Raw genomic sequence first — 17,553 nt, 5'->3', positions numbered from 1 at the left:
AGTCTTTACTTTTTGGAATGCGTTAAGCAGAGGAGCAATTTATATGCTAATATTTAGGATCTTATTTATTTTAAGTCATATGATATATATAAACAGAATTTTCACACTTTGGTTATATAAAAATGCCTTATGTGTCTGGAAAATACATAATTAAACCCCTATAATCAACATCTAGAGATTAAATTCACATTTTCCTTACCTTTAAACTAAATCAGCCACAGACTAAAAGGTTAAAACGGAACAATTCTGAAGAACACATGAGCCGGGTTTCATTTTCCAATATTTTACTGTAAAAAACTGATGACGAAGACAACAGATTCCCATACTAAAATATCCCATAACGATTCAGAAGAGGAAACTGATGGGAGAAAATTCACAAAAATCAACAACACTGTGCGGTAACGTCCAACAGACGACACGTCCCTGCATGATTGTAACATCTCTAACCGGGTTTTCACGTCATTCACAAATAAAACCCTAATATTTTTGTAACATAAACCTGGATTAGAACAGAGGTTCACTTCATTTATTTTTATTTAAAAAAACCCCAAAAAGTACAACTCAGTTTTATTTTCCAGTGCATGATGTTAGAAGTAGTGTGTTTTCCCCTGTCGTCGTTGGTGTTTTCAGTCCTAGATGGAAACTTTATTTTAATTTCCTGAAAAAGTTCTGGCAGCAGCTCATTAACATTCAGACACATAAAACTGTGCTGGGAGCGATTCGTTTCCTTTAAATGTCCACAGATCCACGCTGCGATTCTTCAGTGAGAGCAGCAGAAACGCCCAGAGGTCACGGCTTGGTGATGTGGACTTCGCCGGTGGCGCCGCCGTTGGTCGTCGTGGTGATGATGTACTGCGTGGCGGGCTGCTGGGTCGCAGGCGGCGGATCCAGGTGGTCGGTCTGGGTCTGGGTCTGGGTCGCGCTCTGAGGAGCCGCCTGCTTCGTCTCCAGGTCAGTCTGACCCTCAGAGATGACAAAGTGCGCCTGAGAGACAAATAAAAAAACTTCCTGCTCCATAAATTAAGTTTTATTATTAGAAATTACAAATGAAGATGCCACCATGTGGAAAGAGACATGCTGTTGTCAAGGAAACGATAGCTTAGCTAGTTTGTCTTAGGATGTGTGTATTCTGGTAGAGTCGGTGTGATTGGGGACTCACCGTCTTCACCTGGCTGCTGTTGACTCCAGACGCGGGCGTGCCGGGCTCCGCGATCACGTACTGCGCGTGAGGTAGCGCCATCATCTGGATCTCAGACGCTGGAACAGTTTGGGGTTGACTTTTTATTCCCATGGATCCAAACAGAAGGAGGAGAAGAAGAGCTGTGGATTTAGAGTCACTCACAGTAGCCTCTGTAGTTCCAGTTTCCGGGGATGTAGGCATGCTGCACCGCCCCCTGCTGCTGGGAGGTGCCGGTCTGCAGGGCGTGACCTTGAGCCAGAGTGACAGGGGTCAGCTGGGCGGGGCTCAGCTCCTGATTGGGCTGCTGGGAGGCGGGGCTTAGAGGCTGACTGTTTCCCTGGAGGCACGCGAAACATAAACCGACGTAGACGTATCATCATGCTGCAGAATGAGTTCTAGTTATTTACCTGCGTGGCGGCTTGAGCGGCGCCGGAGGACTCCGACACCTGGATGTGTTGCACCTGGATGGAGTGCTGGCTGTAGCCGTGGGGGTCGTGCAGCTGGCTCACATCGACTGTCTGGGCCTGGGAGTGAGGCGAGGCGGCCTGCAGGCGCAAAGAAGCCCAACTCCATCATCAATCCCATCAAATCTATCAAACATTTGGGTTTTGGAGATTTAAAGGTTATGCTTCCTCAGACATGTTCGTTACATTTTTTAGCAAACAATTATTCTTCGATAATGAGATTCTAGTTTGCTCTGTTCTGCCTATTTTTAACTCCTTCGACCAAAAAACTAGTCTTTTCCAGGTGTATAAGAGCGCCAGTATCTGGTATAATAAAAAATTTATTTTCGTTTTGATTGAAGGCCTGGTTGGTTGTTATCTCACCGGCGCAACCTGGACGACCTGCAGCTGGATGTGCTGCGGCTGCGCCAGGCCGCCGCCCGCCTGGGACACTGGGATGTACTGGATCCGCTGGTAGTCTCCCTGGGAGGTCCGGTAGTCTGCGGTCAGCGTCTGGGAAAGCTCCGTCATGGCCTGGGTCAACAGGTCGGTGGTCTGGAGCAAAGAAACAAAATATTTGACCAAAGAATCCAGGAAAGAAATCAGAGTGAAGAAAAACCTTTTGATTTTCTGTCATTCAGTCTGAAAGATCCAGTCAATTAGTTCATCAGTGAATGAATGAATCTGTTCACTTATCCAACCAACCAACCATCAAAACATCCATCCAACCAACCATCCATCCATCCATCCAACCATCCATCCAACCATCCATATCTCCTCTAGATGATGGTAAATGTTTCTTCTCTGCGTTCAGTGAATCTTTCTGACTGTTCGTTCTCACCACCACAGCCTCTGCCGTTGCACCATCAGCGGTGATGACTGCCGGAGCGACCACCGCCGTGGTCAGAGGAGAGTGGATGGTGTTGGCCAGCTGGGCGAACTCGGGATGCTTCTTCCTGATGTGCTGCACCATCTTAGTCTGAAAATAAAAAGTTGTTTTTGTTTGAAATCCTTGCTTCTGAGCGAGGAGACGACCTGGCTGACGAAGCTGACGAAGCTGATGAAGCTGATGAAGCCCGCTCACCTTGCTGCTGTATTGTTTGGCACAGTGCGGGCAGCAGACCGGCGCGGTTGCTATGGTTCCGGTCAGCTGGGTGTGGGTGCTGAGCATCGGGTCCGGCTCTCCGGGAGCAGCCGGGCGCAGCTTCCGGATGCTGGGGGGTAACTCCGCCCCCGGGTGGTTCTTCAGGATGTGAGCTTTCCTTTTGCTGGCGCTCTTATACACCTGCAGAGGAAAAAAACAGTCAATAAACGGCAGGATGAAAGGAGAGGCAGGAAGCTTAGTTAGTGGCAGCTGCTTTGGGGAATGTCAATCCGGTTTTCAGAAAACCTGTTAGTTGGTATTAAACTAGTGTTTCTCAGTTCCAGTCCTCAGGCCCCCTGCCCTGCATGTTTTAGGTGTTTTCTTCTGCCTCACACCTGGATTGAATATTTGAGTGATTAACAGGCTCCTGCAGTAACTTGGTGGCTGCAGAAGATGTCATGCAATCATTTGAATCAGCTGTTCTGGTGTAGAGGCACATCTAAAACATGCAGAGCAGGGAGGCCAGAGGACTGGGATTGAAAAGCTCTGTATTAAACTATGCAAGACTTGTAATATTTTGACTGCATCTACTTGATGGAAAGCGGCAGTTCAGCTGGCAGCTACCACTGCTTTTACAAAACACTGGATATTTCCTGTACATTTTTAAATGCATGCATGGTTTGCAAATATATTCTTGTTTTTAATTGATTTGCTCAAAACAAACAAATTCATATTTAATTAGTGGCGGCTGCCACCAAAGCCACTGGACAAGCCACTTTCCATCAGGTAAATTAAGTCAAAATAGTGCAAGTCTTACTAGGTTTAATAACTAATAACATCATCATTTCAAATTAAGTAATTATTTGCAAACAGGCAATACAACCAACACTGACATCAGCGTTCCCCAAAACAGAGGCAGCTTCCAGCATCTGCCAACGGTTATTTCTTCTGTTTAGTAAATTTATTACTTTCTAATTTTTTACCCTTTATCCACACCAGGTTTTTTTTCTTCACACTTCAGTTTGCATCATAACTACACTGGCTCTGTGTTGTGTTCGTTATAAAAACACAAACCTTGTCGCAGTATTGGCAGAAGTAATCCCTGTTGGGTTTGATGATCGGTAACGTCAGCTCCGGCACGTCGTCGATCCTCATCTCCGGATGCCGTTTGGACAGATGATTGACCTGCAGACAGGAAACCAGAGCTGAGCGAGGCGCCGACTCCCAGTCCGCTTCGTCTCCGGGAGACGCCGCTCACCAGCATCCCTCTGCGTCGGAATCCCATCATGCACAGCCTGCACTTGAACACGAAGCTTTCCAGGTCGGTGGAGGGGACCTTGGTTTTGTGGGCTTTGGAGCGGTGGGTCCGGTCGGACTTCTTGGCCTCTCTGTCCGGATTGTGCATGCGCTGCATGTGTTCCCGCAGCTTATCCTTCCTCTGGTGGGAGAAACATTAGTGATTAACGATTTGGTCTCAGGTAACAAAGCTAGCTGCTAGCCCTCGGCGGCGCACCTTGAACTGCTTGCCGCAGGTTGAGCACAGGAAGTCCTTGCGGTCGGAGTGGCGCAGCATGTGGAGCCGCAGCTTGTCGGGTCGGCAGAAGGCCTTATCGCAGTCTGGACACTGGAAGATCTTCTCTGAGTGGAAGCAGCGGACATGTTTCTTCATCTACGGAAAAGCACAAGGTCCAAAACTCAGGAGAATGAGAAAGTCTAAGGAACTCTACCATTATTTTAGTAGACGATTAATCGATTTGATTTGATTAGATAAAGATAATTGGTCCATTCTGTAGACTTTTAATTTGACCACTTAAGCTAATTTCATACAGCAATGCAAAAAAAAAATATATAAATAATTCAACCCTAATACACAGAAGCAGCTTCCCTTTAACGTATGGTTGACATTTGTAGAATTGAACCATCACTGCTCTTGATTTTATCAGTTTGAATTGTGTTTTCATCTGTTATTAATTTATTACTGATGTTCAGCTATTTGAATATTAAAAGAACATCCTACATAACTCTCTTTATGTGGGAGTCTAAAGTTGCAAGGTGAAACTAGAGTTTTAAACAAACAACCTGAAAAACCTTCTTAGAGAGAAGAGATGGGTTTTAACTTCAACTCCTGACCCGTGAAACCTTTTCCTGCTCTGGTTCACGATAGAAGTATAAATATAAGGTTCACGATGATGCAGGTAAAAAATAATACATCAAAATGTGAAAAGCTCGGCTTTTCTGTTTGACTTATGATCAATTTATCATTTGATTAATCAAATCCAGCATTTGATTAATCGCTAACTGGAGTATACAGTCTGAAAAAAAGGTTATTTGCTTTAAGAAACACATTTAGATTCAGGTATTTCTAATGTTTTATAAAAATGCTTAAGTGGTTGAATGAAAAATCCGCAGAATGTTCTATTTTTTATGTGATTAATCGTCAGACTAACCGATTAATCGATTACTAAGTTACTGGTTTGTTGCAGCTCTATATATTTTTGTACAGTTTGAGTGTGTTGTTCTTTCTTTTTTTGCATCTCTACATACCAGCTAGTGATTAATCGATCATTAAATTAGTTCATTCATCACTATTAATGATTTTAGCCCTACATCCGTTAGCATCACTCTGGCCCAGGGGTCAGCAACTTCTTCCATTCAAAGAACCCCTTTAAAACATCGCTGCTACAAAATAAAACTCGCTTCAATCCACAAAAATCAATTTTCTAAATATCTAACGCATAAAATGTTTTAACATAAAACAAATTAAGCAAAAATCTTAGATAATCACAAGCCATAATCACAACATTTCCTCTGTGGGTTTCTAAGAGCTGCAGGCTCCAGACCAACCTGGATGAAGTCCGTGAAGCTCTTGCTGCAGGACGGACAGCTGAAGCAGCCGTCCACGGCGTGGACGTCCACGTGGTCCTTCAGCAGCTCCAGCCTCTCGAACGTCTCCGGACACAGGAGGCAGGAGTAGGAGCGGCTCTCTGCGTGCGCCAGCAGGTGGTCCTCCAGCGCCGCGTCGCTCACGAAGCTTTTCCCGCAGCAGTGGCAGGAGAAGGCGTAGGCGTCGCGGCCGTGGACCCGCAGGTGGAGCTCCAGCTTGTCTTTGTCCCGGAAGGCCTTGCCGCACAGCGTGCACTTGAACGGCCGGAAGCTCTTCCTGATGAAGAGGTGCTGCAGCGCGGCGTTCTGGGACGCAGAGAGCAGCAGGAGGTTAGCCGCAGCAAAACCTGCAGACCTGAGGGAAGTCGACCGCCGGACATTCTTCAAACCAAACCGCATTGGCAACAGCAACATTTTGGTGTTTCTGCTGGTGTCACTTTAAAGATTTAGTAACAATTTTCAGAGGTCATGAAAGGTCAACCAGCTCCGGCCATTTCCTTCAAATCAAATGAACTCGGTGCTGCGTTTGTGCTGATAAAACTTTAATTTGTGCTGCTTTTGTTTTGGAAATGTTACTGCACCACCACCGTATTACCCAAATCTAACAAAATTGGTGCAGCAAAATGTTTTATTTGTGCCACAATCATTTTAAATAAAAATCTGTATTCATGTCTTCAAAATTATAAACAAACAAAAAACATTTTGCCAGCACAAACTATCAAACTATTACAAACGTAGGACAGAGGATTAGGGCAACAGTAAGAAAATACAAAAATTAAAATACAAGAATATGTATTAATGTTGTTTTATTCTCGTAATTTTATGACTCTGTTCTGTTAATATTCTGACTTTATTCTCAGATTATTTCAACTCTATCCTTGTAATGACTTTGTTCTCATAGTTATTTTCTCAGTATAGCCCTGATACTCCATCACACAATGCACTGAAATCAAATTTGTTCAATTTGGGTTGGTTGACCTTTCACCTTTGTAAATCCTTACTATCCTCAAAACAAAAGCAGAACAAACAACTCAGAAAATGTGAGATTAATCTCAGAACTTTTCTAGAAAAGTAAAAAAAAATTGGATTGATAAGCAAATTAATTAGATTAATCTCAGAAAAAAAAACAGAGAATTTATTTCTAGACAATTTCTGACATTAATAAAAAATTAAAAACATTTTTATTTCAAATTTTCAACTTTTAGAGTTCAGAAATTCCCTTGTTTTTCCAGATTAATCTCAAAATTTCTACACGACGCGGTAGCAGGTTGACCTTTCATGACCTCTGGAAACTTTCTTCAACACCTTCAGAAGGTTTTTGCTGCAGAAACGTCTGACATCAATTTTGTCTGATCTGAAGAACGTGTGGCCAAATTCACTCCGGCAACCTGCAGCGAGTCTTTCTGTTTCTGCTTAAAAACAACACGAAAAGCTAAAGACGTCAGCCGTCCCAGTTGTCCTACACAAAGTCAATGTTTGTTTCTCGTCGTCTTCCGGGTTTCACCTACCTGCTCGTCCGCCTGAGAGGGAGGCACACATTGAGGAAGAAGAGACAAAGCATTGTCAAGCGTAAAGCGGCACCAGAAAGTGAGACTCTTCATCAGGAACAGAGTCTCAGAGTCTCACCCGGATCTTCTTGGCGCGGTGAAGGTCCTGGGAGGTCAGGTGTGGTTCTGGCTTCCCGCCCTGCGCCGAGTCGTCCTTCACAGGAACGTCCGGGTCGGGGCGTGGCGGCGGGGCGTCGGCCTGCAGCAGCGGCTCCTCTGTGGGGGGGTCCGGCGGACCCTCGTCCTCCGTCCCGGCCTCCCCCTCCGGCTCCGTGTCGACCTCCTTCAGCCCGTTCTGAGCGCCGTCGTCCTCCAGCGGCTTCTCCGTCAGATCCAGCAGCTCCTGATGAAAACATCGTCACAGAGTTCGTCGGCTGGTTTACGTGCAAATAAATCCACCTTTCATCTCTAATATCTGATATCTATAATATATTTATTATTGTTGGTCAAAGTTGTTACCATCACCACAATTTATGTCAGTCTTAGTATAATAATAATAATAATAATTCTGATTTATTTATTTACTGTTTTTAGTCATTTTAATTTTTAGCATTTTTTATATTATTTCTAGTATCAAAAATTATTTTGTTTTAATATTTATAATTTGTAAATTATTTTTATATTATTATTTTTTAGTCTTTTAAATATTGTTAGTTTTTTATAATTAATTATTTTTAATATGCTGAATTTTGTCACTATTTTATGTTTTGTACATAATTATTTGTAACTTTGCAGGATTTCTATTTTTTATATTTTATTCAACTTTTTTGTTTTATATTTTATTGTTTCAAATATTCTTAAATTTGCTGACTTTGCATACTTTTGTGCTTAAAACCTCATTTTTAGCTGGTCTTTTCCTGTAAGCCATAATCATTAAAAATGCAAAAAAAATAATCGCTCAAAATATTTTACTGTAGGTGAAATTAATCTCTTTCACTTTCTGAGATGACTGGAGAGAAAAGTTGCACTTTTATGCAATAAAACAAAAATAAAACATGATTTATTTGTTTTTATTTACATGTTTTAACTGTAAAAATTGCACCAAAACGTATTTCTATATTTCTCATGACCCAATGGAAACATCTTTATCTTTAATGGCTTCCTAATGTTGCTGAGCAGCTTCATGACAGATTAGAAGGCCTCTTGGCCATCACCCTAATCTTTACCTCCCTCAGCAGATTCTCCATCTGTCAGTTTGTTTTTTTTATGCTTCACTTTTCTTGTTTCTTTCTGTTTTTTTCTCACTATAAAGATGGAACGGTTCCCTTACTGCAGTCTTGTCTCCGTTGGTGTCTGCAGCTGGATCCACGCGGATAAACTTTGGCGGCCGTCCCGGTCGTCTCCCCGTCCCAAACCGCTTCCTGCCTCTTCCTCTGCCGCGGCCCCTGGATCTGCAACCGGACACTCGCAGACATGAGCAGACGTCACTAAATAAAAAAGATCAAATAAATAAAACAGGAGCCATGGCGATGAGAAGTAAACGTTTCCACCTGGAAGCGGAGCTGAGCTTGTCGTCGTGCATGTTGAGGTGCTGCTGCAGCTGCTCGGAGCTCACGAAGCGCCGGTTGCACTCGTAGCACGGCCAGTTCCACTCCTGCTCCTGGAGCGCTGGGAGAACGAGGCGAGGCGGAGGTCAGGAAGCCGCAGCCGCTGCGTCCGAAACCAGACGGAAGAAAGACTCACCTTTACGCTCCTCGTCCGTAACATCGTGGATCTTCTGGTTCACAAAGTCTGCGTACGAGGCGGCGTACCAAACCTGCGGAAAAAGAGATTTAAAAATCACAGCCCTAAATAACTTTGTCTGTTGTTTTGGCTCATTGCATCATTCATTTTGCAAAGACACAAAATATTACCAGGTATTTTTGTCTAGTTTCCTGTGAAAATATCTTAATACACTTGAAACAAAGCAAAACTAACTTAAAAGCAACTTTTTAAATACATTTATGTATTTTTTTTTTCATTCATACCAGGAGAAAAAGGTCCTGCTGTAAATCAAATCAAGTACGGTTGGCCAATGTAGAATTTTATTCTGATATTTTGTGGTACTATAGTGATAACGATAAAGATTATGATGAAAAAGAAAAAATATTTATTACTCCTTTTTTAAGTAAAGGTTTCTCTGTGACTGCATGGTGCAGCATCTGTAGCACCACAAACACAAACGCTGCAAAAACACCAAATATTACCAAGCATTTCTGTGTCACGTTTCTTGTGCAAATATGCAAATATTTTATTGTACTAGAAATAAGACAAAACTAACTTACAAATAGAATTACAGCAAGAAATATGAGCTTTTTTAAGTCAATGATTAATTAATATTTATTAAAAAGTACTAGTCATATTGAGAGATTATTTCACTTAAAACATATTTTCCATAGTATAAATCAAATAAACTGCCAGTGAAAATATTGCTTTTTAAATTGATACAAAGGAATTATTGACTTAAAATAAGTTTCTATTGTTGAAGAAAAGTTGCCTATAAGTTAGTTTTATCTAACTGAAGTGTACTGAAATATTTACCAGAAACTAGTCAGTAATAATATTTTGTGTTTTTGCAACACAAAACATTCCCATTTACTCATTTACAGATATTTATTAATTCACTCAAGGAGCAAATAGCTGAGGAAAAAGCAAACCTAACATTTCTGCTCAGTTTGGTTTTTTATTGACCATCAGGAACTAAAATTTATCAGAATAATAAATTAAAATTCTTGCCATAATAAGACATTTTTCATGATAAATGATAAACAAAATTTCCACCGTTAGGAATGAGTAAGTTTTTTAAATCGATACTCAAGAATTATTGACTAAAAAAAAAGCTCTTGCATCTTGCTGAAAATTTACTTGTAAATTAATTTTGTCTTATTTCAAGTGCGTCAAGATATTTGCACAAAAAACTACATCAAAATTAGTGAGACTTTGTGATTTTTTTTCTGTTTTTGTATCCGGCGCTCACCGACCTTCAGCTCCTGCTTGGGCTGGATGTGTTTGATGGTGCAGTAAAAGATGTCGGAGCCGTACTGGTAGGCCACCAGGTTCTGCTCCAGGTGGTTCTGCGCCGGCCTCACAAACATCATCCAGTTGCAGCTCTCCTCGTCGGAGAGATCCAACCAGACGTCGCTTGGCTTCTCCTCTTCCTTCTCTCCATCCATCATGCACACCTGACGGAGAAACAAGCCATCAAACACACATGATGAGAAACGATTAATCGATTACTGATCGTTAGTAATCAATTAATCATTAACTGGGGTATTCAGACGCGAAAAAAAGCCATGTGACGAAAGAACGGCTCATAAAGAGCAGCAATTAAACCAAAACTGTACAAAAATATAAATGTTTTGCATAAAAAAGAAACTTCTGTTTGTAAATATGTTTTATCCAAAACTCATCAAGTAGCATTTTTAGCTTTAACTGGTTCAAATTCTGTGAAATAAAAAGAAATCTCCTGTTAAACACTGTTTCTTCCCACTTATTAATAAAAAAATAATCAACAGATCAGCCCAACACTGTAACTCAAGCAGAAAGAGCTCAACTTTCCACATGTTGATGTTAAAAGTATTTTTTAGTTGAAGATGCATCCTTCGCTACAAAACATAAACATTCACTAAAGAAGTGCTGTATTATCGAATTCAAGGCAATAAAATGCTTATTTGCTTATTAAAAATTATTGAAAGGATGTGTTTATTTGCATCTTTTTTACTTATTTCTATTATTAAATTAAAAAAGCTTAAGTGGTTAAATGAAAAATCTGCAGAATGTGGCCATTTTGTTTCTGATTAATCATCAGAGTAATCAATTAATCGTCAGAATATTTGATTAATCCTCAATAAAATAGATTAATCGTCAGAATAATCTATTTCTAACATAATTGTTAGTTGTGGCCTGCAACAGTACCAGGACTCTCCTGTATTTCAGGAGTTTTGGAGACTTCTTTTACCATCCTGTGGTCTGCTCTCAGGGGGAATTAGCTTGAACTCCCAGCAGCAGTCGGTCGTTTGCATTCATAAATGAACTGAACGCTGTGCAGCCTCACCTGACTTACTTTTTTGCCCCGCCAGGGGGTCTTTTTGTGGGCTCTAGTGTCCCTTATATGACAGTAGGCTGACAGGAAAGGGTTTAAGAGAGGGGGGAAGAGTCCGGGAATTGAACCCGCGACCTCCGCGTCGAGGACTGAAGGCCTCCAAATGTGGGTCGTGCTATCCCCTATGCCACCACAGCACGCCCCACCTGACTTACTTTTAATTTAAAACTGTGTTCTTGCAGCTCACTCTGGGAAGCCAGTGGCGCCTCCACAGGGCCAAACTGGGTTCGCTTGGGGATGCGCCTCTTGGAGAAGACTCCTCCCAGGAAGCGGTCGATGTACAGAATCTGAGGCAGGCTGGCCCTGGCTTTGGATAACACGGGCCGGTTGGGGATGGGATGCAGGGGGCCGTGCAGCGGACAGTCTGAGGGGTTGGAGCTGTTGCACTCCTCGCACCCTGAGGCGGATGCAAACAAAGGAAATGAATCAAACTAGATGTTTTTGTTCCAGATGTGGCGGCGGTGCAGAGCTCCGCTCACAGAGGGCGTGAGGGTCGAACAGCGGAGGGTGTCGCAGCTCCCAGTCGTCCATCTCCGAGTCTTCGTCGTCGACTTCGTCTGAGTCGTCCGTGGAGTCGGTGGCTCCAAGCGGGCTGCTGGGGGGCTCAGCGATGTCGGCCATGTCAGTCAGGGAGTTGGGCAGATGCTCCTACAAGAGACAGTCAACAGTTAGCTGCAATTACATATTTGTTTTAATGAGATATTAAAACAAATATTTGGAATATCTGACGAAGACGTCTGGACACAGGATAAGATGTACGACATGCATGATAATCTGACAGAAACAACCTAAACTCCTGCAGGTTTATTACATTAAACTCTGTCAGAAAGCATTTTAACTTTATTTGCTGAGATCAACATTTTCACAGATAAAAGTATGTAGGGCTGACACAATTAATCGGACTAATCAATTATTGAAATTATGGCTATAACTAAGAAAATATATAAATGTTGCATTTGAGGAATAAAAAAACTTTATGGAATAAAAAAAAACTTTGTAAAAAATAAAAAATAAAAAATCTATTAGCACCTTTAGCTTTTCAGTTGTTAATTGGCAATCCAATAAATACTCAATACATCACGTTAAATCAAGCAGAAAGTTTTTCTTATGTTGATGTTAGGAATATTTTTTTAGCTGCTGATGCATCCCTTGCTACAAATGGTCAACCATTCACTGTGGAGATAGTTTTATTGCATTTGAGGCAATAAAATGTTTATTTCCTTACTTAAAAGTAATTAGATTACTCATTTATTTGCACCTTTATGTATTTCAAATAATGTATAAAAAGGCTTGAGTGGTTAAGTGAAAAATCTGGAGAACGTGGCAATTTTTTTTCTAATTAATGCCCAGAGCGATTGATTAATCGCCAGAATAATCCATTAATCACCAGATTAATCAATTAATCACCAGAGTGATTGATTAATCGCCAGAATAATCCATTAATCACCAGATTAATTCCCAGAGTAATTGATTAATCGTCAGAATAATTGACAGAATAGCTGAGATGTTCATTAGCTGCCGTCCTGAATTCCTGCTCACCTGGGAAACTGGCTCCAGGATGGCCTGTGGAGCCTCTGCTACGTTACTGAGGACGTGCAGATTGGCAGCGTTCACATTCTGTCCACCAGGCAGGAGGACAGTCACCTGCAGGTGAGGGGAAAAAAACATGTTTGTGAAAAGAATCAACTCTCAGCGAGTCGGAAAAATGTGGAACAGAGAGGCGGCCGTACCTGCTGAGTCGTGCCATCCTGCTGGATGTAAGCCACTTGAGGCTGATCAGAAAACACCGTCTGAGGAAAGGGCGAAAGTATCTCAGAGACAGTTCTGGGCTTATTTTAGTCTTTAGTGAATAAAAGAGCTCCATGTTTACTTGGCTGCCGTCTGCAGGATGAATGTAGACCAGCGTGTGCTCTGCAGACTCCACAGAGGTGAAGGAGTTCCCCTCCGCTGTGTAGACCACCTGCTGCTCCGCCCGGTCCGACTGATCGCCACTGTACACAATCTGGGTCACGGCGCTGCCTTCAAAATGCACCTGCAGCACAAAGCTCCAACTTTTAGATGAGAAAATTATCTCTCTGTTCCCTGAAACTTCACTGCATGCAAGCAAAGTAAAAATCACAAAATAATTTACTGCTTTTATCTACTGAGCATTAAACTAAATTTACTGAAATTTACTGACAATCTAGAAGAAAATCTCAGACGTCTGTTTTGATAAAATAAAGGCGGATTGTTTCCGCGCTTTCTGGGTCGTTGTTTTCTAATTTAGCTATTAGCTGATTGTCAACAACAAATACAAGAACTTTGTTCAAAAACCTTTCAGTATTCAGCCAGTTTAATGAGTCGATCTGTTTTTGAGTAAACTGTAAATCAAAATGAATGCCAAAATAAAAACGGCTAATAAAAGAAAATACTTCTAATAACTAGAACTCGTTACTGAAAACCTCCCTGCTCAAAGATTTTTAAATAAGTCCATCTGCATGATGAAAAAAAGAGTTAATTTCTGCCAATAATCTCAGACATTTTCTGAGCTGAAAAGTAAAAAAAAAATTCTAGAAAAAAACTAAAATCTTTAGAAATTTTTTAGAAAAAAACAAGGACATTTCTGAACTGAAAAGTTGAAAATGTGCTATAAAACACTTAATTTTTAGATTAATTGAATGTCTGAGTTTGAAAAGTTTAGTTTGCTAGAAAAATCTCAAATTATAAGATTAATCACAGAATCATTTGAGAAAAAACACTCAGAAATGTTCTTGTTTTTTTTCTTGAAAGTCCTGAAACTTTCTGGCGAAACTGTACTCCGTTCTTCCATGATTCGAATACGTCATTGTAGGTCGGTTTGTAGTCAGAGGACCAGACAAAACTATTCTGTCTGTGTTGCTCAGATTCCCCCGAACACCGACAGCCTTAGCTACAAATCAAAGTATTTTCACATGGAAGAATGGCCTAGTCAAACCACCTCCATCTATAATCGCACCAAAAGGTGGTTTTACAAATTCAGAGTGGCTGAACACAGCGGCACACCACACTTTTCAGTTCTTTGTTCACACAACAGCAATCACCAAAGTCACAACTATTTTCTTTCCACTCTATAATCATGCAAAACTTTCTGTTGGTTCAACAAAAACCCACAAAAAATGCCGTTTGTTGATGTAACGTGACAATATTGAAGCAGTAAATTAATGTTTTTATTTTCTGTCAGTGTGAATGAAAGTGACTGAACCAGCAGCTCAGGAACAGGTTTACTTCATACCTGTGTTGAATTGTTTGAGTCGTCGTTGACGGTCTGGCTCCACACGGCCGACGGTTCCTGTTTGGTTTCCATGGCTACGAAGCGCCAGGCCCTTTAGCAGCCGCAACGCTGTTCTGACAGCGTGGGATGCCTAAAGTACAAAAAAAATTTTAAAATTAAACACACACCTATTACTCTAAAGCATCAGCTATAAATATTTCTAAACATCAGCATGTGAAAAGCTCAGCTCTTTCTGTTTTAACATCCATACAGTGTAGCGCTAATCTGTTGATTATTTTTTTGGATTAATCAATTAATAATTGGGTAGAAAAAGGTGCCTAATAGAAGATTTTTTTCATTGTCTTTCACAGAATTTGAACGGGGTGAAGCTAAAAATGCCACTTGGAGAGTTCTGGTAGAACAAATTTATAGACAAAAAAGATTTTTTTCCATTTTAAATGCAAAATGTATTATTTTTTTTTGTACAGTAATTACTGCTTTGAGGGTACAGTTCAAATGGCCTTTTAATTTCTGCATACTCCAGTTAACAATTAATCCATTACTAAATTAATGACTTCAATAATCATTTTATCACGACTAATTGCTTCAACCCTAGATGCATTTAACACCTGGATGAACATTTTATTTCAACAGGTTTCTTGTAAGACTACTACTACTACTAATCATCAAGCAAAATTTAGTATCAGATATTGATAACCTGACTACAAATAAAAACATATTTTCACATGATATTATTTCTGACTGGAACAAACAGAAATACATCTAGCATGGCCCTATGTGGAAACGTAATTATAAAATTCTGAATTAAATGTAATTAACCACAAATTTGGAGAGTTGAGTAACTAAAAACAAAGCAAGTTGCTGTGTGAGCTTTCAACCAAAGAACCACTAAGAACCTGCCAGACATCATGAAGTAGGCCAAAATAACTAAAAAAATAAAATAAAATAAAATAAAAACACGTATGAAATGTGTGTTTACATGAAAATCCTGACAAGTTTTCATTGGGGTTATGATTCTGCACAATAATATAAAACGTATTCAAAGTGAAAATGTGATGGTTCTGGAGGGGAGTCAAAGTTTGAAAAATTTAAGTATGCCAGAGCAAATTAGTGAGGGGAGAAATACTTTCTCTCATAGAAAGCTCTGGAATGTAATCATATTTATTCTGTTTTAGCGCGGACGTAGGCCAAAATATCAATGAGTGCAATTATTAAAAACATATGTAATGTGATGCTATTGATAATTAGTGACATTCAGCCACAGTTTTGATCCAATGGCAGGCCGGGATCGCCCAAATAAAGCGGCGTGTCGCTGCGTGAACAGAGCCGCCACATGAGCCTCTCTGCGGGGGAACGTTCCACAGAAAAAGGCCGGTGATCCGCAGGCCGCTCCGGGTGAAGGAATCTAAAAGCACAGCCGCAAATCCAAACGGAAAACACCAATTCTCTCCTCTCATTCATAACCCTACTTGGTATAATCAATAAAATGTTCATTCCCCCCCATTTTAACCCCGCAGGTTGCCGGTCCCAAACGGACCATACCACAGAAAGCAGCGCTGTGGAAACACGGGCAGTTACAGCGCCGCAACGCCACCAATACGGCCGTGTAGCCCGCACGGAGGCCGGGCAGTCCGCCTAACTCCACTTATCACACCGCGGAAAACTCCACTCATCATCCGCTTTGAGGCAAACCGGTTTTTTTAAACCGTTAAGGACTGAAATATTTGGCTAAACCCACCCGTCCCCCATTTCCAGTTGAGCCCAGCCCTTCGAGTCTGCCGTGAAACAAGGAAGAAACGGGCTCCATTTTGGGTGGGACTAACAACAACAGCTACATCCAAAGAGACCTACGCAAAATAAATATATTATCCGTCGGAGGATATCCGCAAAAACAAACCGAGATTTTAATTCGCGATACTATAAACACCTCTGTACAGTCGAGCTACAGACCTGATCGCCGTTTAATCCCATGAATTTGTACATTTTGTCGAAAACGCACAAGTTGTTCTTACCTCAGAATGGTAGCTGCAGAGATGGCTGCATTGCATATATTAACATAATCTACCTAGTAACACGCCAGAGCGCGGTATCTGATTGGTGGCTGTAAACTTTGGCGCAAAGGCACTATAGACCGGTTTTAAATCAATATTTGACCAGTCATGCCGATATTTTCATTACTGCAAGTGTTTTTGCTTTCGCACTAAAGCTACTGTCTACCTCTCTTATAACAGTGTGACACAATTTTCAAATTGCAGCCGCCCCATATGCATGGCCAATCGAAAAATTTTAATTCTGACGTTGTCCAATCACATTTAAAGTTACTGTGAAAAAGATTTTTACTCTTTCCGAAGCAAAAAATCCATCTGATTTTAGTTTATGTAACGTGCCCCTTTATATTTTATTTTATTTTATTTTATTTTATTTTATTTTATTTTCATGCGACATTTGTAAAAGACCCCTTTCACATTAATCGTACAAAAATGGTCTGAATGTTAATCAGTTTTTTTTTTACGCCTACAGATCATATTTAGAAACAACTGGATTTTCCTCCATTTTCCAAATTTGGTCAATAGTTAAAAAAAAAAAAAAAAAACATAAAAACGAAAAAAATTTAATCAGGTTAAAAAAAATTACTTTAACTATAGTTTACAAGTATAGTTTTATCGGTAAAAACAATGCAAATATTTACATTTAGTAATCATTTTTAATTAGCTAAGGTTGAATAGTATTTTAAATTATCTGGATAAGGTAGTAAGAAAGTTCATGACCTAGTTTCTCAAAGTAACCACTAAAGGGAGCCAAACACTCACAGATACAAAATTAATAAATAAAATAAAAATATAAATGGGGTAATGGTTAATCAAGAATAAAGAAAATTATAATTAGACCCATGAAAACAATGCTGTGATGGTTTATAAAGCTGTTTTTACTCTACTAGGTACGTTTCCCTTTACTTTTTGTTCTAGACTTTATTTCAAATAACTCCAGGGATTTCCCTGAGGCACAATCACATCATTAACTGGGAGCTGAATTTTCCCAAAGCAGCCAGAAACTCACCAACTGGGCCCTGAGCAATTCACCATAT

The 17,553-nt window shown here is 40.6% G+C and overlaps 1 protein-coding gene across 4 annotated transcripts; it reads right to left on the bottom strand.

The window, feature by feature from the left end:
• Positions 1-210: 210 nt before the first annotated feature.
• prdm10 (PR domain containing 10) lies at positions 211-16,649 on the bottom strand. Of its 4 annotated transcripts, none has more exons than XM_044120194.1 (24): positions 16,481-16,649; positions 14,469-14,598; positions 13,089-13,250; positions 12,949-13,008; positions 12,758-12,862; positions 11,698-11,866; positions 11,374-11,615; positions 10,098-10,298; positions 8,821-8,893; positions 8,628-8,745; positions 8,408-8,528; positions 7,217-7,480; positions 7,099-7,110; positions 5,552-5,896; positions 4,221-4,376; positions 3,966-4,145; positions 3,782-3,892; positions 2,708-2,908; positions 2,465-2,602; positions 2,008-2,178; positions 1,588-1,725; positions 1,343-1,517; positions 1,160-1,257; positions 211-984 (listed from the first exon to the last, which is right to left on the bottom strand). In XM_044120194.1, the coding sequence occupies exons 2-24, from the start codon at positions 14,538-14,540 to the stop codon at positions 790-792; spliced, it is 3,507 nt and encodes a 1,168-aa protein (XP_043976129.1). In that variant the 5' UTR covers positions 14,541-14,598; positions 16,481-16,649; the 3' UTR covers positions 211-789. The 4 variants fall into 4 exon arrangements, with proteins under 4 accessions (XP_043976129.1, XP_043976131.1, XP_043976132.1 ...); XM_044120196.1 differs by lacking the exon at positions 16,481-16,649 and adding an exon at positions 16,207-16,283; XM_044120197.1 differs by lacking the exon at positions 16,481-16,649 and adding an exon at positions 16,011-16,144.
• Between the last annotated feature and the right edge of the window lie 904 nt (positions 16,650-17,553).

Source organism: Gambusia affinis, linkage group LG06 (genome assembly GCF_019740435.1).
Source record: "Gambusia affinis linkage group LG06, SWU_Gaff_1.0, whole genome shotgun sequence".
Classification (NCBI taxonomy): Eukaryota; Metazoa; Chordata; class Actinopteri; order Cyprinodontiformes; family Poeciliidae; genus Gambusia; species Gambusia affinis.
Note: the sequence above shows the minus strand (reverse complement) of the source record. Positions and strands in the feature narration are given on the sequence as shown.

Excerpts from the sequence above, each read along its gene's own strand:
- prdm10 (XM_044120194.1), bottom strand. The coding sequence starts at position 14,540 with ATGGAAACCAAACAGGAACCGTCGGCCGTGTGGAGCCAGACCGTCAAC. Across the intron at positions 8,746-8,820 it reads TACGGACGAGGAGCGTAAAG|CGCTCCAGGAGCAGGAGTGG; the intron begins GTGAGTCTTTCT and ends TCGTTCTCCCAG. Across the intron at positions 7,481-8,407 it reads CCAACGGAGACAAGACTGCA|GAGCTGCTGGATCTGACGGA; the intron begins GTAAGGGAACCG and ends TGTTTTCATCAG.